Source organism: Notothenia coriiceps, unplaced genomic scaffold, assembly GCF_000735185.1.
Source record: "Notothenia coriiceps isolate Sejong01 unplaced genomic scaffold, NC01 NC01_scaffold00024667, whole genome shotgun sequence".
Classification (NCBI taxonomy): Eukaryota; Metazoa; Chordata; class Actinopteri; order Perciformes; family Nototheniidae; genus Notothenia; species Notothenia coriiceps.
Genome location: NW_011357368.1, coordinates 689,753 through 716,997, shown reverse-complemented (window position 1 = coordinate 716,997; position 27,245 = coordinate 689,753). Strand labels below are relative to the sequence as shown.

The window sequence follows — 27,245 nt, the reverse complement described above, 5'->3', positions numbered from 1 at the left end:
TGGTCCATAATCTGAATGCAGTGGCGCTCTCCCGCAGAGGACTGACTAAACCACTATTCAGGAGTTGCAAGGCTCCTCCTACCAGGTCTCTTTGAGACTGCTAAGTGAGGGTGTTTTGGAAGGAACTGGGTTGCCTTCAAAAAGGGCACAACCTCTTTCAATGCCCCCTGTGGGAGTGATTTTATCATTTCTACAGGACCTTAATTGATAAAACACAGCAGCTTCTTCCACGATCAAAGTCTACCTGGCTGCTATGCCTGCATGCCATGTAGGCTTTGAGGTCGTAGACGGCCGCCAGCATCCTCTGGTCTTGCCGTTTTATGAAGGGAGCTCGCAGGCCCTTCCTTCCTGTTTCCAGGCGTCACTGCCGTGCCCTCTATGCGGACTTGGACCCAGCTGCGTTTTAGATGGGCCCTCACTCGAGCCCATTTGGAACCCCCTGGGTCAAGAAGCTCTGACATGAAGCACCTGTCACTCAAGACAGTGCTGGTTAAACTGCCTGCGCATCCGCCAGAGCGAGTCAGTTGACATTCATGCGCTATCTGTTACATCCTTCATTGCACTCAGTTCGCCCGAGGGGTTTAACGAGCAGTGTTGGCTGAAGGCCCAACCCTGCCTTTCATACCTAAGGTTGGCTGGGTTCATGCTTACCGTCCATTGACCATTGAGGCATTTTCCTCCACCGCCTGCCTGTCCCCTCCGGGAACAGCCGGCCGACCCCGAATTTGCTGATGCCAGCTCCGGTGCTTTACGCACTTATATGGACAGATCAAAAGAGTTTCGCTCATAATGACCAACTCTTTTTGTCCTGGGCTAACCCTCAGAAAGGCCCAAGCCTGTTACTAAGCAACGGCTCTCTCACTGGATTGCTGGAGGCCCAATTGCTTTGGCGTTACACGCAGTCAGGGGTCGTGCAGGCACCTTCGGGTTTGCGTGGCTCATTCGACTCGGTTCGTCTGGCTACATCCTGGGCTTTGTTCAGGGGTGTTTCCATCCAAGACATTTGTGCAGCAGCGAGCTGGTCCTCGCCGCTCACTTTTGTCCGCTTTTACAGATTAGACGTCTCTGCTCCCAGTGTGGCCCATGCAGTGCTGGGCCCCCTGCTGAGTTAGAGCTCTAACTGTTAAGTTCTGGTTGGTCTTGGTGACTTTCGAGATAAGCTCGTCTGGCAATACGGGAGCTACAATATCCCATAGTGAGACATCGAACGGAGTGTTATGAATGAGAACTATAGGTTACTTACGTAACCCCAGTTCTCAGAGTAACATGAAGTGAGATGTCTCACCAGACGGCCCTCCTTGCTATGGTGAAGCGAGAAGAGGTGCTTATTTTGAATGACGCATGCGGCATAGCGCAAGCTACTTATAGGGGGTGGATTCCCTGACGCTGACGTCAAGATCACCAGCCAATCAGGATTGGCGTAATGGATTGATGCTTCTGTTTGCTCCGCGATGAGGCGCATCCCATAGTGAGACATCTCACTTCATGTTACTCTGAGAACTGGGGTTACGTAAGTAACCTATAGTTTGTTATTGGGTTTTTTTCAGGTTGTAGCCTATAGTGGTGATAACAAATTAATTAAATGATTTAATCTAGAGTTTATTTTTGAGCCAGAATTCTGTTCAAATTAAATCTGGACCAGGAATCAAGTTTTAGTACAAGCCTCTATTTTATATTTTGCTAATTGTTTTCCCTTCTCTAGCATGCAAGATAAGATAATCTTCATTTAAACCATAGTGCAAGAAACTAGAATAGAGGAATAGTTCAGTTAAGAAATCTACATTTCTTAATAAACAATTACATCATTAGTAGATGCACATACCATGTGTGCACTGTAAAATAATTAATATGACGCAAAGCTATAATAATAATAATACATGGGACTTTTATAGCGCCTTTCATGAAACTAATGAAAGGGATAAACAATTTAAGTTGACATGGAACATTTCTTTATTTTTACCGTATCTGCTTTACCGTACACTACTGCACGTTAACAAGACATGAACATGTTCATGTCTTGTCAACGTGCAGTAGTGTATGTTCCCAGATACTTTTGAGTGAGTCTCAGTGGACGTCATCCATCAGTCACTCAGCCAGTGTTGGCTCTGAGACTGAGGCCGAGCTGACAGCTCTGTGCTGGAGGTCGCGGGCTGCGGTGAATAATATAACACTTTATAAATATAAAGTGTCATTTAGACGTTTGAAATGCTTTTTAATACTGCTTTTCAAGTAAGGGTTTGTTCTAATTTGAAAAGCTTGAGGCTTGAAAATACCACCAGTGACAGGTTTTTCTAAATGAGTCCCACTTATTCAATCTGTTCTGCTAACATAACCCTACAGATAGTGCAGAATAGACATTGTGTTTGAAGAAAAACAACATTCTGCATGTTTTGTTGGTGTAGTCTAGTATGTAACACGTTGGTTTGGGAATCCCAGAGTTTGTGCTATTAATATTCGCAGTGCAGTTTGGCTCATAAGACTGTTCCCAAGGACTGAGGACTAACCTTGGGGCAGCAGTGAGAGCCATGGGGGCATCTCAATAGTTTAACGAGTGCTCGTCTCCCTTCTTTGCTTTCCATTCTTCTCCTTTCAGGCTTTCCCAATGCTGAATTTGTATCGATTACTTGCAGGCACCAACAATTGAACCTGTATGTCCCAGTGTCTGTCTGAGCTTTTGCGTGGGTGTGATAATCTGGTTACAAGGTGCGGATTGTTTGTGGGAAAACTGGGATTAGTATACAGGCTTGATTTGAATTTTAACTTAAAAGGCCACACACACACACACACACACACACACACACACACACACACACACACACACACACACACACACACACACACACACACACACACACACACCGTCCTGAGAGGGTGTTGTGTTGACTCAATTCTCAATAGGTTCATTGGTTGACGCTGTCAAAATAATGACAGGACAAAGGTGAAAATCTAACAATTAATCAAAAGTCGATTTACTGTTGACAGAGTAGGTCAACATCATGAGTTGATCTTAATTCAGAAGCATCAAAAGACCCTTCTCTTTCCCTTTATGTTTTCTGGTGTTAATAATATGGATGCACATATCTAACTCTGCTAACAAAGCAGAGGCTCACCTCCTTACCCAGCTGGCATCATGCCGGGTATTTGCTGTTCTGTTTTGAGCTACAACAAGGTTGTTTCCGGGTCACTGCACAGCTTTATGTGCACGTCCACATCTAGGTTTATCTAGGAGTCCTGACCCCTCTGCGGACCCCGCAGTCACACCTTTCTCAACATGACTCGCAGATTTTCTTTATTTTTGCTCTGAGTCACAAAATCCCCTCTAGCTCACCACAAATCGATCTCCCCACTTCCCCTATCCTTCATTTTTGTACACGCCTCCTCGCTTTCATTTAGAATCCACCTCTCCTTGTCTTATTTTATTTACCACCCACAGAAATCCAATCACCAGCCAATCGTCCGTGTCTGTGAAATATTTTGTTGGTATTAGATGACAGAAAAACAGGCCTTGAGTTTATTGTGGGCCCCTTTTTAATAGCAACATGCAGGGTTCAAATTAGGCTTAGCAGGGGGAACATCTAACTCATCATGACCCTAACTCACCTCTTTTCCAGAGTGTTTGGGGAACTTTCAGTCATTCTTACATTAAAAATGTAAATGATCACAGATAAACTACCATATTTATATTTATAATGAGAGTAGTAGCCAGGGCACATTCAGGATGTGGCCACCTGCTCATCCTAAAGTTTGATCAAATAATCAAAGCCAAGATGGACAGTATTAACGTTTCTTTTTTGACATAAATGACTTATTTGTAAGTATTGTACAACTACATCTGGAATGTATTTTCCACAGGTATATGGAGGTCCATACTTTTGGACTCGACATTCACAATTGTTCAAACTAAACTTTACAGAAGTATCTTTTAGCAGAACAAAAGAAAACTTTTTAAAAGAGAGATTCAAATCATCCCCTTCATTTGCACCTAAGCACACCTATCTAGTCACAAAGGGACGTACTGTATATAGATTAACAATTTTTTGTAAAGTTACTTAAATTGTTGGGTGCAGCCTCCCCTTTTTCAACATCTGAAAAGTGTTGGGGCTACTGCTGCCGTTGGATGATCCTACTATTACCTCATTTGAGGCGTAATGGCCCCTGAAGATATTGTAATCAGCATGACTTTCACAGCTGACCTCCTTTATCTGTGAAAGAAAAACTACCGAATTTCAACAGCAGTATTTGAAGACATATTTAAAAGAAAATACTCAGCAACCTCTCATGTAAAACAAAATACAAAAAATATGTTGTTCTCTTAGATGCCAAAACATTATCAACATCACTTTGCTCCTAAACCAATCACACTCCATTCTATTCTCACAAACAAGAAAGATTTATGTTAACATACTGTACATGCCCTGGGCATCATGGGACTGACGACTGCACAATCAATCACAACTGTTATTTTAGTGACAGATTTGACACAAAGTCAGCGTCCTCTGAAGTCAAGGTCTGTTAAAACCAACCTTTTTGTGACATGTTTGATTGAGATGTCGATTGATTCCTGTGGGATCAGAATGGATGACTGAGCGCAGTGGTGAACAGAGGGGGGGGGGGGGATCTAGCACCAGGCACACTTTACACCCTTCCTTCAGCGGATGGTCGAGGGGAGAGAAAATCCTAATATAAGAATAAAATCACTGCACAGTAACAATTGTTCATGCTTGAGATTAATGACTAGCGGACGGATGGTGAGAGGGATGGAGAGTGTGTTATTAGTGCAACCCCTCATTATTATGTAGAAAAATATGGCATCAAAGACAGATTGCTTGACAGATTGTGACCAAATGTACTTTAGCAGGCGAGCAGGAGAGAGGCAAAGGGAGAAAAAGACACTGAGAGGGAGAGAGAGGAGGAAAAGGGATAGACACGAGGCTTCCCAGAGCCAGTGAGTATTTATAGATCAGATATAGCCAGAACCTCTGCCTGGCAGCAACTGTGTGTGCTTTGTTGCTCCTGCTGATGTCTCTGTACACATTCGACATGCTATGACTCAGTGGAGACATTAGGAGAGGGTGATGGTGGTATTAATGGCACACGCAGGCTGATGACCAACTCTGAGATTATGCATGAATAGAGCCAAATAGAAATAGCTGTTCACACCTAACAATACAGACACAACTAGTTCCTTAGGAAGTAATTAGAGAGTGAGGAATGAATAGGAAGCAACCTGACAATAATAACTTATAGAGTGTTCAAGGATAGATATATTGAATAATTATGCAACGACTTGTTCCCAAGTGTCTGTGGATTGGAAATACACACTTTATTTACTGATTCAGCAACTCATCAGCACATACGATTCATAAAGCATCGTCATATTTTTTTACGATACAATAAAGTTTTACATCATTCACCTTTACTGATGATTATCTGAGCTATACCTTTTATGAGTTATTTGGAGTTATTCAATTAATACTCACAAACTATTGATTAGTTATGATCTCTATGATCTATGATCCTGTGCCTTCTTGTCAATTGTTAGTATATTTGTCAGGTTAGTATTTCTGTCATGTTTACGTTTATCTCCAAAAAAGATTCCAGACAAAAGCTATTTGTTATAAGTATATCTGTATCTGGTTATTTCTCTCTTTTCCTGTGTGTGTGTGTGTGTGTGTGTGTGTGTGTGTGTGTGTGAGAATGTGTGTGTGTGTGTGTGTGTGTGTGTGAGAATATGCGCGCGCGCGTGCCAGCTCATGTGAGAGTGGCGACCAGAAGCGCGCTCGGTTCACTCAGCTGCTGGATGCCGCGAGCGCACTCAGCAACAGACAGGGGAAAATACAACTTACATGGCTCTCTCTGTCTCTCTCTTCAAAAGAAATCCATGGCAAATCAATTATGATTGGTAAACTGTAGTATCTTTGTAGCCATCATCCGTGAAGGCGATAAACAAAACCACTGTTATTTTTGACAAATACAATCGCCAACACATCAGCTGTTTCCCACTGTTCCACATTCCGGCGCACACGGGGAAAATGAAGGCGAAAAACCGTGACCAAAGCTTGTCGGACTCCAGAGAGCTGGACGGATCCTATGATCAGCTAACGGGTGAGTAAACCGGAGTGTGAAACACCGGTAGATGTTGTGCGATTGCCTGCAGAAATAAAGGATTCAATATGTTAAACAAATTATCTGAAAGCAGCCGAGTCCACCTAACTTCATGTGGCTTTGAAATGTCACAACCAACTAAATATGTCTTTACATATATTGATAGTTTTAAGTGCAAGTTTACATTTAGGCTAAGTTTATATAATGTTTCAGCCTACTTAAATTCAACGCATCCATTAACGCTGAATACTGTGTTATTTAACGGACATGAAACTAGTTACGGGCGACAATAAATAACATATTGAATCTTTTAATGTCAGTGTTGCATGTCTCTGTGGTTCGATAATACGGTGCGTAATGTTGGTGATTGATCGTTGTTTTCTGTCAACAATGAGTTTTGCTGGCCTGGCTCAGCTTTGGGAGACCACCTTTTTGTCGCTGTCTCGGCTGATGTTGTGTAAAACGCCGCGGGGTCGATAACACCTGTCTGACCGAGAAGCTGCCCAAATTGAGGAGCAGATTCCCATGTCGCTTGTCAGAATCCAGGGTTGGAAAAGGGAGTGATATTCTTTGAAAAAACCCGAGCGACACTTAATGCCATGTGGATTCTCAAACAGGGTTAATGTGTGCGTAGTTTCGTTTTGGCTCTGTGGTTTGAATTGTTCTTTCTGTTACTCTGTGATTCCGTGTTTCTGAATATGAGACTTGACAGTTTTATCGCGATATAATGAAGACGCTCGTTGAGTGACAGCCAGCATGCCTGCACATACCTGCGCTTTGTATGTGCTCCTCTGTGAGCTGAGCACTCTCTTGAGGTGTTTCCTCGTCACCACAGCCTCCCATTGTCACATTATAGCTCACAGCTTTTGCTTATGTGAGCACCGTTTGCCTGTTAAGTGCCAGCTGCCTAAATGCTTGAACACATTTCAGGCCTGCAGAGGGAAAAGTCCCCGTCCAGGCAGCTAATCTAATTTCCACAAGTCTACGCATTAGCAGCTAAGCAGTTCTCAGTCACAATTTAATGGATCCAGAATTAATAAAATATTGAAAGGCTGTCTCAGTGAAAGCATGCTAGTGTGCGTGCAGCCGACATGCACTGTGTGGGTATCTTCTGCTGGGTTTATCTGTAAATATTTCAGAGTGTATCAAAGCATGTGTGTGGGTATGTGTGAGTGGGTGAGTGAGTTAAGAAGCAGCAGATTCACTTTTTATGCAGTTTATTGTTGAAAGTTTTAAAGAATAAGAAGAATTTGTTCTACTGAATTCCAAACACATCCACCAGGATTTACAACTCAATGCGGGAATTGCAAGTCATGTCAGCCAACCCGCAGGATGCTGACCGTCTTCATGCTTGAGAAACTCTGAACTTTGCAGAGCTTCTCAGAGGCTAAACAACTCATGCTCAGCAGCTCAACATCTTTTTTTCCTGGTGCTTTGAAACTTTACCTTTGACTCTGTGATCAGTTGCAGATTAGTATGCACCTCACACCTGAGTAAGAGATGCATTATGAAGGATTAGTAAATGTGTCAGTAAAGAAGATAAAACTTTCTTTAATCCAACTCTGAACTCTGAGAAATCTGCTTTTTTCTTCATCTTTGATCTTCGGTCCAGCTTGTTGAAGTGGTCCCCTGACTGTCCAAAAGCAGTCATATTGCTTTTTTAACAGTTAAGCATGCAGGTGGGGGGAGAGAGGGACTGAAGTCATTCAGTGTGGCAAAGCAATTTACTTCTGGCATATTTTTTAATCACCTTTCCAAGCGTTGAATTGCGTGGTTAATTCATCTTTGTAAGATGATGTCAACTCCAAAACATACTCAGTCCTGATGGTTTGCGTTGTTATTAAGGCTTGCTATTGCCGATAGAAGTCAGTAATGGAGATGTGACGCAGATAAAGTTAGGGGAAATATTGTATGGTCTGTTATTATAGACACAGCTGACCGCATAATTGGCGCAGTGTATATTACTGCGTGTGTGTGACTGAGAGAGAACAGGTGCCAGGTGATTTTTGGTATCATCCTCACTAAAATTGAAATGTATAGTGCAATGCAAGAGCATGACTTAGTTGTGAGAATTGATTCTTAAGTGGGTTTTTGTGTGGGAAGACAGCTACAGGTGAGTCATTGTTCTTCTTCTTCTTCGAGAGTGTGCTTAGAGCAAAGCTGGCCTGAGTTTCTTAAAGGTAGTGTGGGTGGTCTCCAATCACACTTTGAGTGAAATGCAACCCTCTAGAAATAACTCTCTCTCTGCCTGCTACATTGTACTGATGTGCGCCCTACTGTGTGTGCATGTGTCGAGTGCGTGGTATAGCCTGGCATTCCCCGTTGTGTTTAAGAGCACCGGCACTGAGATGAGATGTAATTATAGAAGCGTGGTGCAGTAATCTCCTCTTCCACCTCACATAACACACTCAAGAGAAATCATATCATCTACACTCACACACAAAAGCACACACACGCAGGCACACACAATGGCTTCTCTCCATATGTGTGTATGCGTCCATTATTTCAACCTTGTCACGGTTCCTTTTCCGTGCTCCAAGTTCAGGATATTTTCTTAAGGCTAAATCAGTATTTCACGGCAGCAGTCTGAAAATCATCCCTTTTGTTCTAATTTTTGTCAATAATATTTTATAAAATATGATGAGATTTATTATATGTTGGCATTGCGACCTTTGCTGTATCATGCCATTTCTCTATTTTCTCCTTCATGATCAGATTTCTGCAGCATTTAGTTTTGACACAAACAGTTAATCATGCAAGTCATTTTAATAAAAGCAAACAACACTCCAAATATATTTAGACACTGGAGTTGATAAAACAAGACATTGGGGTCACCTTGGGCTTTGTCAAAGTGCTGTTTTCTTCGAATATTTTATACATAAAAAACATATATATGATATAACTGTCTGATTATCTGATAATGAAACTAATCAAGCCTTGTCTGTGTGTCTGTTCTTTTCCTCTCCTAGTGTATGTTACAAAATAGCCTTTTTTGTTTTGGATAAGATTGTGTTGCGGTCAGCTCAAACATAGGTATGAAGGACTCAAGAAAACATGAAATTCAAGGTTATTTGTAATTGGCTACACATAGTAGAGAGACCCTCAGATAGAAAGTCATGTTTGAACCACATTGTGTGTGTGTGTGTGTGTGTGTGTGTGTGTGTGTGTGTGTGTGTGTGTTAGCAGAGGTCAGTATGTGCAAGATAAGTTAGGTAATGTAGTCCGTCTCTTGGATTAACTGCACATCCGTTCTTGGCAAACTGATCTGATCACCCATTTCCCAACAGTCAGCACAACCGGATGCACTACCAAGTGCAAATTTAACAATCATAACACAATCATTGACCAACGCAGACATTCACTCACTACAGAAGTTTGCTTCAGGGTAAAGTATTTCTTACTTAACTTTATAGACATGTATAACTTCCTATTCAGTTGACACTTCACACGGCAGCTCAGCTTTCGGCTCTGAGAGAGATGTTCAGGCTTTGATAGACCTGGACAGTTAATTTCTCACTCACACACAGCTCTTAATGAGCCAAGTTAAAAGCTTTGGCATTCAGAGCTGCACTGATAGCTTGGAGAGAGGGTAGAGCTGTTGAGGTGAAGGGTGTTCTGCTGTTCTGGAAGCTACACAACACACACCTTAACTCACTGACTGATGCAAATCCCCCATGGTGGAAATATAATCTACAATTGTTACACCAAACCGATTCCAGGGCTGAGACATAATTAAGCCTGTCAGAGGGAGTTTAGCCTGGAGCCGCCTTCTCGGCATGACAGTTTTTGCTGCAGCTAGAATCGTTATGGCCACTGGCACTAATTAGAAGCCTTGATTGAATGTGTGTCGTCTGATGTGTTGGGACATGTGTGACACACGTTGCATCGGCAGGGATCCTCTCTCAACCGGGTTTCTTCTGGAAGTGCCAGAACTGCTGATGTGAAATGACTGGATTCCTACATGGAGGATTGCTCGGAGTGGTTCACTAAGGCTTCTCTGTCACATTGGTTTCATCACTGAGGGAAGGAAAGAAGGCAGGAAGGAGAAAGACAGGAAGGAAAGAAAGGAAGGTGGAAGAAAAATAGCAAGAAAAAAAGGAAGGTTGCAGTATTTTATCTCCCAGATAAATCTCATCGATGCTCTTTGGTAGTCTTTAGGTCGTTTTTACCCTACTTTAAATGCACAATCCATCGGTATAGTCCTGGAATGATATGGGAGCCGCCAATTGACACTGGAGTACTTTCTACCATTCAAATTCGAATAAGTTAAAGTGCATGAAATGGAGGAGTTCACAGTACGAAAGTGCCTATCTATTCTTCCCTGTCCTCTTCCTATGTCCCCACTACATTTCTTACTATGATGACTGACAGTCCAAATTAAACTGCACTCTCTCTTTTTCCCTAACTCTATCACAGTCCTCCCCCTCACTCTCTCGACAAATCAGATTACATAATAATATCATATACATATAATTCTGTCTCTAACAGAGTGTCTCACTTTCTGTGTCCGGATTTATGCCGCCTCTACTTCCATGCTCTCCAAATACCACTCCCCTCACTTCTTTACTTTCGCATTGCCTAGTCATCGTAACGAAACTGCCTTCCTGACCAAACTCTTGCCTCCCCCTCTCTCCAGGTCTTTCAGGGTTAGGGTTAGACACACTGGGACCTGTAGTTTAATGTGCCTGGAAGCTAGAGTCAACCCTAATGAGTTTTAATCTTTGACCAAGTCTACGGAGGGGAAGTGCGATCGTTAATTAAAATAAGCCCTGCTCACCTCCCCCTTGGTCCCCCACCACCATCCCATCCCATCTCCTCCCCCTCTCTGTGAACACATTCATGCAGAAGTGACTGGAGGGAGGAAAGGAGAGGAAGGGAGGTGAGAGGGTAGAGATCAGAAAACTAAATGATAGGAATACAGGGTGCGGAACTGGAGCTGAGTATTATTTATCGATATTATGTCGATGTTGGGATATGAGCCTAGATGTATTAGTGTTAGATTTGAAGGAGAAGTGTTGTCTTTTTGGTTTAAAAGGCTGCAAAACTTTTCAGACTGTTTTACCCGTTCTATTAATTCGCTGAACTCACTTGGCTATGTCACCATTTGTAAGGGTTATTTGTTGGCAATCATTTGTAAAAACACTACAATATCATTGCAATATCAATAATGAATGGAAGGTGTTAAGGGGAGGTGATAAAGAGGCAGCGGGGAACAGTAATTGAAAGAAGTATTCCATTCAATGTACAAAGACATTTCCCCTATCAACATCAGCTGGATGGTGTTTCCTTGTCAGAGAGATTTATCAACATTTGACTGATTGATTGACTGACAGAAAATGCCTCGGAGTGTGACAGAGCCCCATTTCATTTGTGGAGTATCTCTCTAATGCTTCACTGTACTGTCAGTCACAACATCTGATCCGCATTACAGAATGATTTTCTGTCCATTAGCTCAGCCATTCTCCATTAAACTGATAGAACCTCATCAGTATGGAGCAGAGCAGCAGAGACCAGCAGATAGCCAAACAACGTTACTGTGTGTTTCCATGTAGGTCCCAACCCTGTTCCCCTTGTCTTTGTGCACTCATTTTGTGTGTGTGTATGAGAGGACGTATTTTGTCATCAGAGGTAAACGGCTTGCGTGTCTCAGATTGAGGTGATCACTGGTGTGTGAGTGAAGCTGAAAACACTTGTGTAAAGGATATCTGAAAGGCGTGCGTGACTGCCATCGAAAAGATGTCTGTAGGATAGGCCCTCGTGATATTTCCTGCACAATATAGTGTTCAAGAAATAATTGCAATAAACTATATTTTAAAATGTTTTGTCATTTTAGGAAAATGTTATGCCACTGATAATATAATAGCAAGCAATAGTGAAAAGTCCAAAATATGATAAATAAATTAAATAAAATGTCTTAATAAAATATTTAGACATTGTAATTTAAATGTGAAAAGATTATACAAATATTCTTAAAAAAACATCAATACAACACGACCACACCCAAAACAAGAATACAATTGACTTGGAATGTTACAAATGTAATTTATTGTCGATTAGTCAGTAACACACATTATCCTGACTACTTGAGGAGTTGGTGGTTGTGTACGGCAATCTTTCTCAATTCTTCTTGCTTTAACTATCAAAGTGGTGAATGTGATAAATGCGTATGGTTATAAAGACACGTTGACCTGCCCTTCCTCTTGTGAGTATGACAAGTAGTGACAGCTCCAACAAGCAGACATTAAGTGACTGTAATTTAGTTGTGAACAAGCCTGCGGAGGGCATTTACTTTGTGCTCTGAAGGTTCTTCAGTAACAACTTCAGTGTGATTGACAGCACTGCAGAGAGTGATAAGGAGGTGGAGGTGATTAGAGAAGCCTGGGGTTTGCTCTTGTCAAAAGTCAAATCTCTCATGCACTCACACAACACAGACATACACAGACACACTCACACAACACAGGCATACGCACGCACGCACGCACACACCAACACACACATAGACTCACACAGGGCTTGGCCAGAGGGATGACAGTGCAGGAGAACACTGCAGCTCTTCTTACAATCAATCTGCTCTGACACAACTTTGGACAAGGTCTAATCTTTAACAAACATACATATATACACATACAGAAAGATAAATGCACATACACACACGTGCTTGACAGTTGCACAGCGGGGAAGCCTGGTCGATATCTGTCAGGTAGCATCAGTCAGAATGAACTCAACATCTCTGAAGCACACAGTATCAAACTGATAGCCCAATCATGCCAAGTTCACTGAAGAAGAGCTGTTTCTGGTCAAAAATGAAGACAAATGATGGTGTTTCAAGCCTTAAGAGACTTAACGGTCAGAGGAGTTTAATGTCGACTGGATACCGATTCATCTTAAAATGTTCATTGAGATTTTGAGGGTTTACTTTACATTCTGTCATGATTGGAATGAAAGATTAGGGTTTAAGGGTAAAGCCACTTGTATCACCTTGTACCTTTACTTTACATGCAAACCTCCAGAATCAAGCAAGAACATAACTTCTAGTGCACCGCTATTATTAACAGCAATGTTCATCCATCAATTTAGTCCCGAAAAGCAAAAATCATACACGTACTGTACCTCCTAATGACACGCTAAATGGAGATAATTCAATGTGAATTTCCAAGCAATATTAAGGACTTTTATAACATTGTATTGTGTTGTTTAACATGATATTGTCCAGCATCAGCCGCCTGACAGAACTAGCTGCCCTTGCTCTGGCCGGACGATGGCTGCTGGCTGCTGTCAGCCTGGGGCCAGGTTGTCACGAGGGACACTTCCTGACAGCTTGGTCTTTATCTCTCCCAGGAGAGATGCTGAAGTCAGCCAAATCCACAACGAGCTTAATGTGCACAGTGGGACAAGGTGGAATAAAATAGGACACATTTTATGTTGGGGGCTGTGATATGGTTCATATGTATTATAATTGTGTGAGAGAAGGTTATTGAAAAACGTGGAAATGCTGACCTGGGAGTTTTGTGTTTAGCTTCACAGAGCTGTGTCGATGAATCCTGACTCGACTGTTGAACTATCCTCTCAGACGGCCACAACAAAAGACACTGACCTGAGAAGTCCAACAACATATTTGTGTACTTGAAAATCCATTCGCTTTAATCATCTCCATTTCACACTACTTGCTCTGTGTGTTTACTTGTCGGCTGTGGGGCTTGGAAATCCTATTCCCCTGGTCTCTAACCGGTAAACTGATTACTCACAAAGCAACCTGACATTCCATAAGTGCTGCTCCCCAAGCACCATGGCCTAGCACCAGTTTCATAAGAGTTAATGGAGTCTACTAATCAACACACACAGACAGAGACGCACACAAACTCACACAGGCAGGTGTGATTGATTGTTGGAGTGACAGTCGTGACAGCAATGGGATCGTTACCTGGAGCATTGCAACATCCACTGGCTAACCAGCAAAGGTGGAACTGGTCTTAATGTCGCACAGTTATAGAGGGGAGAAAGGAGAAGAACTGCGGAAGAGAGATGGATGTGATGAGGCTAAATCAAAATACGAGAAATAACAGATGGAGATATTATAATGATCAAACTCTACTCTGATACAACACATACACAGGGATTCAATTTTCAGCAGATATGTCATAAGATCAATATTGGCAGTTCCAGGGTCAGTTTTGCAGAACACACTATTGATATATTGTGATGAATGGTCAGGCGGCCCCTTAACCAACAAACACAAATAAAACATGTCAAAAATTAATGTAGGCTACATTTTATTTGATCATTTGTTATGGCGAATATAACGTTATACATTGTATAAACCTGTAAATGATCTGATACAAAGTTATTTTACACAATGGCGACACCGGCTTGAGTCATGTAACATTTAAGCTTATGCCCTGATCACTAGCAGCTCTTATTCTACTGAAATGTAACGATTTGTTAGCGATGCTGCCATCTTAGCTTAATTGACTTTATTCTGCGCGACTGAAAGATATTTACTTAAATGTTAGTTATGTGTTTGAGCTGCATTCCACTACTGACAACTAGCTTGTTATGCTGGGCTCAATCATGTTAGCCAAAGGTGTATTCCATCCTGTTATCCAGACAGATTTGACATGAGATTTTGTCATTAGGAGGCGAAGCAACTGCTTGTTTGTAGCAAGTCATGTTTTTGCTATTTTTGCTGCCAGTAACTTAGAGACTTTAAAGGCTCAAACAATTCATGTTTCCTATTAAAACTGATAACAATGCTTGCTCAACAACATTATAGTATTTTTTTTACGAAAAGCTTCTGGCTCATTATAATTTATTAAAATGTCAGTTATTAGGGCATAGCAGTACTGTTTTTACACTCCTCAGTTTGCTATACATTAAAATTAATGAAGGCATGTCCCGAATGCATCACATTGTTACCTCATGTCAGCCAATCTATTTTGTTCAAGTTGACGGTAATTCACTGCAATTTTGACATTCAAATCCTATCCAATGACCAATTTGCAATCATTCAACTGGGCGCCTCCCTAGGGAGGTGTTCCAGGCACGTCCAGCTGGGAAGAGACCAAGGGCTAGACCTAGGACCAGGTGGAGGGATTATATCTCTTCGCTGGCCTGGGAGCGCCTTGGGATCCCCCAGTCAGAGCTGGTTGATGTGGCCAGGGAAAAGAAAGTTTGGGGCTCTCTGCTGGAACTGCTATAGGTTATTGGTTTCTCAGACTGAGTTTCCAAGATGGCGCCTGTGTCGGCTCGCCGCTCCCTCAGCTCTCTGCCTTTAGCGATCCTACTTTTGTTTTATGTATGTCAGAATGTCTCTGCTCTGCTCTGCTACGATCGCCAAGCCCTCCTCCACCTCAGACCCTCATTGGAGTGTATACTTCGCCCAAACCTACATCTGGCAACCTCCCGCTGCACGCCATGTAAGGGATCGATGGATTCGCCCTGTCTTTCCGGAGCTACGTCCTCTGCTGGGCCCGCTGGCAGCTCCTCCTGGCCCACGCGGCGTTCAACACGCACATCTTCGTCCGCTGAGATGCACTACACCTTCGGCCGGCCCGGAGCAAAAACTTTGCATGGCTTTGCTAAATGCTAGGTCGATAGCAAACAAAACATTCCTGCGAAATGACTTCTTCACCTCTCGTGATCTGGATTTTATGTTTCTGACGGAGACCTGGGTCCACGCTGGCGAGTATACACCGTTCTCTGAACTTCTTCCTCCTGACTGTACATTCTTCAGCTCCCCCCGTATCACCGGCCATGGTGGGGGAATAGCATCAGTGTTTAGAGCTAGCCTCCAATGCCGATTGCTTCACCCTGTAACCAGCTATACTAGCTTTGAGTTGCAGCTTTTTGAACTTAACCCGTCCTCGCCTATACTCTGCGCAGTCGTGTATCGTCCGCCAAAGTGCAATAAGGATTTCATAACTGACTTTGCTGACTTTCTGTTCGGGAAATATGATCGTGTTTTGATTTGCGGAGACTTCAATGTCCATGTGTGTTGCGAGTCCAAACCTCTGGTTAGGGATTTTTTTAAATCTCCTCGATTCATTCGGTCTCATTCAGTCCGTAGCTGGCCCAACATACGAAAAAGGACACACTTTAGATTTAGTATTATCGTTTGGACTGTCTGTATCTGTGGATGAAATCTGTGTAACAACTCGTATCTCAGACCATTTACCGGTTCTGTTTACAACCTCGATCCCTTCCGCAGGAGTCGAATCACGTGCTCCTGCGCGTCGTCTGCGTTCGATTAACTCCTTGACTGCCTCACAGTTTTCTGATGTTTTTAATGTTTCCCTGATCTGTAAATTAGATGTGAACTGTGCTTTTAATGCTGATGAGCTTATCTCCATGTTTGACTCGACATGTACACTAATTTTGGATTCTGTTGCTCCTTTTACGTTTAGACGCACCAAAGTTCTCTCAGAGCCTTGGCTAAATGACTGTACTCGTGCCCTCAGACGCGCTTGCAGGCGCGCAGAGAGAAAATGGAAAAAGGATAAACTCCATGTCTCCTTAGAAATCCTTCGTGCTTGTCTTTCCGACTACCAGACGGCAGTCAAAGCAGCCAAAACAGAGCACATTTCTCTGTTAATCTCCAAAAACAGCCATAAACCTCAGGTTATTTTTAATGTCCTCAACTCGATCATTAATCCCTGTGATACTTCTCCAATTGTGCCATCGACTACTCTCTGTGATAAGTTCCTTACATTTTTTATCGAAAAAGTATCTGCTCTTAGGCTAGCCCACACTAGTGCTACCCCAGATCCTGCTCCTTTCCTGTGCCCTGCTGTCCTCGACCACTTTGAGCCTGTATCCCTCTCTTCTCTCTCGGATGTGGTCAAGCACCTGCGGCCGACAAACTGCAGCTCAGATAGCCTTCCCTCTCGCCTTCTCAGAGATGTTTTTAATTCAGTTGGAGCAAGTATTTTATTACTATTAAATACCTCTCTTGGCTCAAGATGTGTCCCAGCTGCCTTCAGACATGCCGTGGTAAAGCCACTACTTAAAAAGAAAAATCTCGACCCTTCCATTCTCGCAAATTTTAGGCCCATCTCCCAGCTACCTTTTTTATCCAAAGTTCTTGAGCGAGTAGTCTAGTGCAGTCTTTTTTTTTAACCACGCATGGAATCCATGAAAAGTTTCAGTCTGGCTTTAAACCCATGCACAGCACTGAAACAGCCCTTTTAAGAGTTTTTAATGATCTGCTCCTAGCCGCCGACTCAGGTAGCCCAGCTGTCCTGGTGCTGTTAGACCTGACAGCTGCCTTTGACACTGTGGACCATAGCATCCTGTTGTCATGGCTTGAACAGTCCGCTGGCATCACAGGCTCTGCCCTTGCATGGTTCAGGTCCTACCTGACAGACCGTAGCTTTTCAGTGCAGCTGGGTGCCTTCTCCTCTGCCAAAGCCCCTCTTACCTGTGGGGTTCCCCAAGGCTCGATTCTGGGCCCCATCCTTTTTCTACTTTACATACTGCCCCTGGGTTCAATCCTTACAAAACACAATGTCCCCTTCCATTGTTATGCAGATGATGTACAAATCTATCTGCCTCTCAATTCCAATGCAAACTCTTTACAGATATTGATGGACTGCTTAGCAGAGATCAAATCCTGGCTGAGCCAAAATGTCCTCAACCTCAATGAGAGCAAGACTGAGGTTATCTTTTTTGGACCCCAACCTCCAGCCTCCCCAGTTGATACTCTGGGCTCCCTCAAAAAAAACATCCTCCCCTCTGTCAAGAACCTTGGAGTGACCTTCGATAGCACTTTTAAATTTGATAAACAGGTCAGCAGCGTAGTTAAAACCTGCTTTTTTTAAATACGACTATTGGCTAAGACCAAGTCGTTTTTATCTTTTAAAGACTTGGAAAGGGTTATCAACGCCTTTGTAACCACAAGGTTGGATTACCACGGTCTGTATGTGGGTATGGAACAGGCCTCAATTAGAGGCCTGCAGCTAGTGCAGAACGCCGCTGCACGTCTTCTTACTGGCCACAAAAAGCGTGACCACATTACCCCAATTCTGGCCTCACTGCACTGGCTTCCAATTCGGTTCCGAATTGATTTTAAACTCCTTTTATTTATTTTTAAAGCACTAAATGGGCTGGCTCCGGCCTATATAGCTGAACTCCTCCAGCGCTACACCCCAGCCATAGCCTTAAGGTCTGCTGACCAGCTACTTCTGATAGTGCCCAAGACCAGGCTCAAAACCGAGGGCACCGAGCCTTCGCAGCAGCTGGCCCTAGGCTCTGGAACACTCTGCCCCTCCATGTGAGGTCGGCCCAGACTCTAGGGGTTTTTAAAACAAAACTAAAGACTCACTTCTTCTCCCTGGCATTCTAGTCCGAGCAGAGTATGACTACGGACAATTCCCTGTGTTGGATTTTTATATTTGTTGTAGTAATTTATTGTCTTCTGTTCTTTGCGAATGTAGTAATGTGTTATTTATTATTTGCATGTACAGCACTTTGGTCTCGACCAAAAATAGTTTTAAAATGTGCTTTATAAATAAAACCTGATTTGATTTGATTTGCTACCCCCGCGACCCGACCACGGATAAGCGGGAGAAGATGGATGGATGGACAGTATCACCTTTGAATGAGAGTTTTTCATTATTATGTGTGAGTCTTGGGAAGCGTTTTGTTATAGTTACTTCTTCTGCAATATGGGAATAATTCTCTCTGGGTCCCAGGGTATTACATGACCCGCAATTTAAGCAGAGGCCACCAAACCAGCTGCACAGAGCTCGGCTGACCTCAGCGGGTTGTCACACTTCCTGACAGCTTGGTCTTTAACTTTCCCCTGGAGAAAAGGCAGCCCAATTTCCAACCAGCTTCCGATAATTATATTTTTACCAGTGTATTTCAGAACATTTTGAGGAGCATATGGTGGACAGTTGGAGTAAAAAACACACAATTGGATACATTTGGAGGGAATTAGTTTATTATGTTTGTGAAATCAAGTGCTATGATCAAGTGTGTATTAAACTGTGACACCTATCCCCCACGCACAGTATACTTAGCAGTGTTAATAATATTACATGTAACTAAAGACCATGATGAAAAGTTTACTTGATGAAAGTCAGAGCAGCATCTGTCTGGAGGTTGTTTTCTCGATCACCAATACTTTTTTTCGAAACCACAAAATGTTTGCTCATAATGAGGGTGAATTAAGGAGAGCGCACGTTCTGATGCACACTCAGAGAAAGTCATTAAGAGGGGTAATGATTATTAATGAGACCAGTATAAGATTCATGCTCTGAAATATGGGCCTGTTGTTGAGGCTGAGAGAGGCTCTGCTGGATTTCATCTTCAAAGGAGACCTTACTGACGGTGTACAATGGCACTGCTCCTGACTCACTGAGCAGGTGGAGCACAGTTTGGGGATTGAACCAGTTCATTAAAGTTTCCCTTTCATGTGCGTTAATATCCCTGGAAAGTTATATCAATGCTCTAACATGCCAATCACATTTTTAATAACAGTGTAATATAAAAGTGTCTGTTCAAGGCAGTGACTGCTAAGTCATGTCACCATAGATTACACAGTATCCTGTAACATAACTATGAATCTCTTTCAGCAATATCAATAAATGAAGCTTATTTAATAATAAATTGTGAACCTGAACCTTCAGCTTTTGGGGAAAGTCGCTTGTGAAATGTTATATTGTATAAAATGCTATTGAACCTAAGCTCTGAGGGAGTTAACTTACAGTATCTATATCTCCTGTCTCTTTAAAAAAATATATTATTAAAGAGTTAAAACATTCAGTGGCCGATTTCATCAGCTGTGGCTATAATGAGGTCTAGTCTCTGTGCTCTTTATAACATTACTTTTTGCTCATGGTTTTCCAGTCAAATAAGAAACTATACTTTGATCCATATCCGTAAGTTCTGCAAAATAATGTCTGAAATAATAGGATTTAGCAGTTTTCCTTCAAGGGTCAGTTGGATACAGGCCATACTTCATCTATTAAATAATTTGATACTGGATAAAGATTCAACAACATACTTTTAAACAAAACCAATCAACATGCAGTATTCTATTGTACTTTACTGTTACTAAGATGAGCTTACGTTTTATTTCTGTTTTGTAGTCAGGGAAATTAGTTGCATTCAGAGGTCAGGACATGACATCACGGTTGTTTTGTGTTTTTGGAATCTGTAAAATGTGTGTTTGTGGGAGTGTATGTGTAGTTCTGTAGTACTCCTTGATATTCCTGAGTAGATTTGAGGTCGATTGCAAATTCTTCTCACTGCTTCTCTGACCTTCACTTTTACCATCCTTCTTAGTGTTCCCCTCTACTTTTTTGTTGTAAATAAATGAGAGGCAGTATCAACAATGACGCGTTCCTAAGTAACCCTCTCTTTCTCAGAGGTGGATAAGGTGATCAAAGTGGATGTAAAATTAATAGTTTCAGCCCCAGCTCTCATGCCTCTGTGGGCACAAGTCAGAAGTTGCCTGGGCACAGTAATGGAAAATAATGTGTATGTCTATATATTTATAAATATATATGTGTAGGGGGTGTTTGGCACTTAAGAGAGATTTATTCATATTAGCCTTCCAGCTCAGTGCGGGCGTCAGGGTGAACTGAGATTAAGGTCATGTAGTTAAAGAAGCGAACACTGGCGTCTTTCTGCCTGTCAGACTATACATGCAACGGATGAGTCAGTCATAAAGAACATAAGTAAAAACATCATTTTAAGATTAGTAAGAAAAATGTTATCACGCGTTGTGCTATGAAGCGACATATACAGCATAGACAGAACATCTGGGATGTTTCCACTGTAGTACATTTCTGATAAAAACAAGCCGCCCTTTCATTTTTTAAATTTCATTCTGTTAATATTAAAGAGTGCCAGTGGGAGAAATCGGTGCAACATCACAGACTTACATCACTTGCATTACATGGAAGTATGACAAACAATACAAATACGATTTACTCCATCAGCTTTGTCCTTTTTTTTTAACTGAGATAATAATTGTCCTGCTAACAGAATAAACTCATCTCAGTGTCGGGGACCCTACAGTGTGTGCCGCGCATTTCTGTGCATAACTGAATAACTACTGCACATTAAGCAACATTGTCTTATTTTCGCCTTGTCAGTGCATGTTTAATTTGTTATCCCTTGGCATATGCGAAGACATATTTGAGCTTAGTGCAGCAGATCAAAGTTTTGTGTGTGTGTATATAAATTAGATACAACGAACACGAGAGGATGATAGAAGTCATCTCTAGAGGCCCTCTCAGTTGTCACCTTCTCTGTGATATTGAAAACAGAGTCGGCTGGTCTCAGATCCTTTTTGGATTTTTCTCTGAACCTCTCTTATTTCTATCAAAGACTTCCGGGATAAATCATCTAACATGCAGTTAAATGTGATCAGGGCATGCGGCCAGACAAAAACACACACCTCCACACAAACACTCCTAGGGCAGCGGAAATGTAATAAGCTCAGATTCGACCCTGTAGGTCAATTGTTTGACGGAAATGAAATAACTTCAAAGTTGGCAGGCAACGTTATCCTCTGGTCTTGTATCTCCTGTCTCTTTATTATTTAACAGACTTTCCAGGCAGTGAAACCACATCAAAGTTGAATGAACTAATGCAGCTTCCATTTAGTGGTGACTAGAGGTTCCAGGTGTCATTCAAAGGGAGATGTAGCAGACTCACGCACAGTCTGGAGGTGAGACTGATTCTCGTTGATCTGTTGATTCAGAACTATAATACCACAGCTGCTCTCTGTCAGCACCTCCAAGCAGCGAGGAAAGAACCTCTGTCACCGCTCGTCTGCCTCGTAGGCTTTATGTCAGCGTAATGCTTATCGGAAACATTTTTAGCATCGCTTTCATTCTGTCCTTGGATGAAATGCACTACCAAGGCTGGAAGGGGGGGGTTGGTTAAATTGAGCAAATATTCATATTAAACTGTGTAATAGGGTCTGGCTGATGACATTATGTGCGTTAAACCAATACTGTTTCACATAACAAACATTTTGACCAGTTTTTCGGCATGTTAACTTCTGCTGATATGCTATCCAATGAGTGACTAACCCTGGTTCACAATTTTGAGAGAGAGCTTTAGTTCTTCTTGGAGGCATTTATGGCAAGCTTACATTAGATGTGAGTAGATCCACTCTCAGTCTCAGGAATGACTGTCTCTGGATTATATATAAACGGTGTACGGCCCTGAATCGCAAACAGTGCTAGACCTGTAACAGCTGGAAACTCAGTTCTCCATCTCCACTTTTCCTTTCTGTTTTAGGTAGACAGTGATAGATTGAAAAGCACACTGAGGAAAGTCTCAGCAGATTGTGTGCGCACATGGCAGGCCTAAAAAAGAGACACGGAGAGGGAAACAGACAGGTGTGTGTTCCTCTTTTGCAAGTTTGCTTCTTGCGTTGCTGTGCCGTTACAGCAGGAGAGATGAATTGGTTCCTCTATGTCTCCGTTTTTTTTACCAGCTCCAAAGCAATCCTCTGCGCTGCTCCTCACTTAGCTTTGAGTTAGACAGGCAGTCTAAAGATAGACTGGAACAATGAGGACTGTGCTGCTGCTCTGCTCTAATAAGCAATGATTGGTACTTTGTGGGTTTTTTAACAGCTCAAACTATGACATAAGAAGACCTGAACCAAGCCTGTTGGTAGGCACTGCTGAGTATTGATTATGCATGATGCTGAAGAGTGCATCAGTTAATATGTTTAACTAAGTGTGTAGCCTCAATATTGTATTGTAGTACAATTTAACTATAAGTATTACGGTATATGATTTACCACAAAATGGGTTGAATATTGTAAAATGATACCTTATTTATTATTTTAATTGTTTTTATTTTACTGACATTTCTCCTAGAAAACAATGTGGTTGACCGTAAAAAAAAAATATAATATGATGAAGCAAAAAACCGTAGCGATATAAAGCCGGATTTCATATATGGGCACCTTAAGTGTGTGGGCGTGTGTGTGACAGTCGGAGAGTGATGAATGGTTTTGGCAGGTGCTTTTACTGTCTTGATGGTGTGCGTGAAAGATTAAGGGACAGAGAGGATAAAATGATGGTCAATGCTCTCTTGGCACACAAATGAAAGGATGTATCTTAATGATTTGAGGATCATCATGTATGCTGATGAAACCTCTTGTGTCTCATTTGTTAGTCAAAGTGCATGCCCTCTTGGCTCAGTAGGAAATCCTCCTCCTCTCTCCCTCCCCTACTCCCCAACGTCCCTCTTTTCTCTGCGACCTGCTTTGAGGCTGTGATGACAGGAAAGCTATGACAGTAATCCCCTCTCCTCTGTTCTCCTCCTCACCTCCTTTATCAGCCACTCGCCCTCAGCCAGCACAACAAAGACTGTTTCCTGTCACAAGAAGACAGCCGCTGTGTCAGTGTTAAAGTATAGGTTTCCACTCAACAGACTCAACTAGGGTTTTTTCCAATTGTATTATGGATGGAAGTGATACTGTCAGAGATACTGTGTGGTACTGTACTATAAACACACAGATTAGAGCTCATTTATGCATTTGTAATTTTAGGTTCACCGTCAAAAGTGAAACTATGCATCTCCAGCATCATCTCCTTTACTCAGCTAGATAATAAAGATCCTAAAAACGGAATCTCCTTTGAGATAGTCGCTGGATGCATGTATATTCATCCTAGCTTGAATAACTATGCTGTGAAACAAATGAAGCGACCGTATTCTTCACTTGCCGTCTTACTGCCAAGCAGAACTTCAAATTAACTTTATGCATTTAACATCCTCCCTACCTTTTTCAGCCAAAGCTGTTTTGCTTAGGGAAAATAATAGGCCAGTTGTCATTATCGACTGCGTCTAGGTGTGAGTCATGCTTGAATTGTTAGACCTTATTGCCAGTCTTTCATTTTTTTTCTTTTGTTGTGTCTATCTTTCTGACCCTGCTGAAGTTTGGCATTTTCAGTATAGCACTTATAAAGAGAAAAAGTTACACACAAATGAGACATACGTTTTATGGCACCAGTTAATGGCCCAAAATGAAGTTTCAAACACACGCCCACAATAACACATACATGCAGACATGTCCATGGACACATATACACCTTCTCTGTGTGGGTCTTATACGACTGTGACCATTCTCCGCCATTCTCCTCTCCTCTCCATCCTCTCCTCCCCTCTTCTCCTCCTCTGCCCCTATTCAGCTTTGTCCTGATGGGGGAGCTTGTTTGTCTTATCGCCCTCTGCCAGCTGTGGTTCGGATCGGGGATCTAGTGGTCTCTCCTTCCCTCAGCCCACCCCACACTAAAAGAGAAGGGGGACAATGGTTTGGCATGCTTCACACAAACACTCATAGACAATCACAGGCACAAAAAGACACACAAACACTGAGATACCCACACACATGGAGATCATCCACATTTCATGACTGCAAGTTGTATGGAGAAAAAAATAATAATATTGAAGTGGAAATATTGTCCGACTCCTTTCAGCTGGCGCTTTTGCCTTACACTGTCATTAGATGCTCTCTTTGCTAGACTCTGTAATGCCACCTGCCTGTGGGTTTTAATGACTACAGGCCTCCTCTATTCCCACATTCTCCTCATTCACTTAAACCCCTTAATGAACCACCTGTACAGCTTTTGTGTTTGTGCATGTGTGTGTGATCAGTACCTAAACTGCCCGAGGGTTGCCCCCTTGGCATATGAGCCAATTATCTTTACTTACTTCTATGCTAACGACTACTTTAAATGAGCATGGAGTAGGTGGAATGAGACGCCTCTGTCAGCCACACGGAGCACATGTGCCGGTGTGTTTGCGAAAGGGCCAGAGGTTCAAGACAATCATGGAGATCACTCTAGTGAAGAAGTTTGCACTGAATTAGGATAGTTTCATGATTTGGATCCATTGGCATTGTTAATGGTTAATGGTCTCATTGTTTAAATTATGCTCATTACTCATTTGCTTTTATATCACTCATCAGTCAGATAAATCCTACTTTTTATTAAGCATTTTCCGCACTGAAATTCAAGAAATTATAGTTATATTTCACACAAGCATTGTCACAATTTAATTCCACAGTTACATTTTTTTATTTTTTATGGAAAATGATAAAAAGGCTAACCGACATTTCAGCCCATGTTTTAGACTGAACCTCAGAGACTTCCCAACCATCAGTACCTATCCTCAAGCATCCAGATGGTAAGACAGAGTCTGATTGATCGCTTTCCTTTGAGACATTTGGCATGAAAAAAAAAGAAGCTGTTTACAATCAGGTGGCACGCAGCCGTTTTTATTATAAATTCTCTGATTAAACTAAGGTGTACACAAATGAAATGAACCATAACAATGAATGGCTTGTACGCAATTTTTTACAAGACATAGAGCAGTGCAATTGGTCTTGTGTTTGCCAGAAATTAGCATTCAATGTGAACATGCTGAATGTGTGTTGTCTTGCTTTGTGTCCATCAGCGTACTTGGGAAGCTTTACTGCCCCCTAGCAGCCAAAAAAATGCTTAATGCAGATTTTATTTTCAGCTTCAGTGTATTCAGCAGGACGGAACAGATTGCTTTTTGGAGAAAGAAAATACAACATTTTGCCTCAAGTTAGTAATTGGACTGTCTCTCAAGATTTTTTTCAGGCTAGCTTGCCCAGACCTGCCTAATTAAGCCCTCACAAACATCTGACAGTTTCTCATCACTTTCTCTGTCCACTGGCCTTTTCTAATAAACTTGGGGTCTTAACAGGTAGTGCTGGTGGTGTAGCTGACAATATTCTCTTTGTTTACGCTGCTATTAACGTCACTTTCAAGTTAACCGAACACCACAGGCAGGATTTGCTGTTTAATAAACAGAATTATTTCACAGGTTTGTTGTGCTTTGTTGTTGAATACAAAGTCCAATGGTTGATGTGTCCCAGCTTATTATTCCTCCAAAAACCCACTGGGTTTCTTTGTACATTTTGATATTCAGTGGCTGTCTTCTTTTGTTTTATTGCCTTGTTTCATTTAAGTCTTTGATATGCAAATGTCTTCATATGGGCACATGGGGTTAATGCTCCCTTCACTAACGGTTTTGTCCAGCCTTTTATCAAGAGAGCCATCTCAAAAGCTTGGCAGAAATCCTGCGGTTTATAATACTTTGACGGGCAGGCACATCACACAATCCCTATTCAAACTATTGGACCGTTTCATGGCTCCATAACAATCTCTGAGATTACGACGGAGTCAGCTCTCTAAAAAAACTCTCACGTACTGTGTGTGTGTATTTATGTCCTCTCAAAACGGATCGTGTTGCCAGGCTTATCTCTGAGGTGTTTGGTTTGATAAAGGTCATCTCAACAATTAACCTTGTGTGACGAGTGAGGGAGCAGAATAAACAGCAGGACAGCAGCAGCCCCTCGGCAACAGGCAGACAGGACGCCTAAACAAACACAGACGTATATCGCTATGCGCTTGGCACACAGTCACCTGGGCTTTGATTTGAGCTGTCCAATGTCTTTGAGGGTTAAGTGTGAAACCCTCTTTATTATATCCTTAATGCCCGTCTGAACAGCAGACTAAATTCGACCGAAAACCAACACAAGCGTAGAGCTGTACCTGCTTGGAGCCCTTCGAGAAAGGACAATGCAGCTGCAGTCAACAGCTTGGAGGCAAGTTATCTTTGTTTACTGAACACCTGCAGAGCTCCGGCCTACTGTTCTCTGGGGCTTCTGAGAGCTCAGATCTGTCTAAAGAATATATTATTTGAAAATGAAAACACCTGGAGGCGATTTAATTTAAATTAACTAAGTTTTATAGAGAGACATTGAGCTGGCATCATGTTTATCAGACACTTTTCTCTCAAAAACATTCAAAACGTTTTTCCATCGTTTATTTTCAGGACACACACCTAGACAGCTGAAACATGCATTCACGTTTCAAAGGTTTTATTGTCATATGCACAAAACTACAGTGTAGAAATGGCAGTGCAATTCTTCTGACCTGAGCTCCTCTAACAATGCAACATATATAATAAAATATAAAAAATAAAAAGCAGTGCAAAAAGTCTATATACATTAGGGTGGTCCTTATTGCATGTACATTTTCAAATTCATTTATTTTAAGCTCCAACCTACGGAATTTGTTATGATAGACAAGAAAACTCTCCTGGTGAATTTTATTCAAATTCCAACTACATTTACCCCT

The 27,245-nt window shown here is 42.0% G+C and overlaps 1 protein-coding gene across 3 annotated transcripts in view; it reads left to right on the top strand.

Annotated features, from left to right (window-relative positions):
• Positions 1-27,245, top strand: part of LOC104955149 (Kv channel-interacting protein 2) — a 182,767-nt gene that overhangs the window by 60,522 nt on the left and 95,000 nt on the right. For 2 of the 3 annotated variants that reach the window (XM_010782384.1, XM_010782380.1), the window contains exon 1: positions 5,810-6,105. The exons of the other annotated variant lie outside the window; for it this stretch is intronic. In XM_010782384.1, coding sequence (XP_010780686.1) covers positions 6,033-6,105 — 73 coding nt within the window. In that variant the 5' untranslated portion in view covers positions 5,810-6,032. Of the gene's footprint in view, positions 1-5,809; positions 6,106-27,245 lie in introns of those variants that run through there. 3 annotated transcript variants of the gene reach the window in all.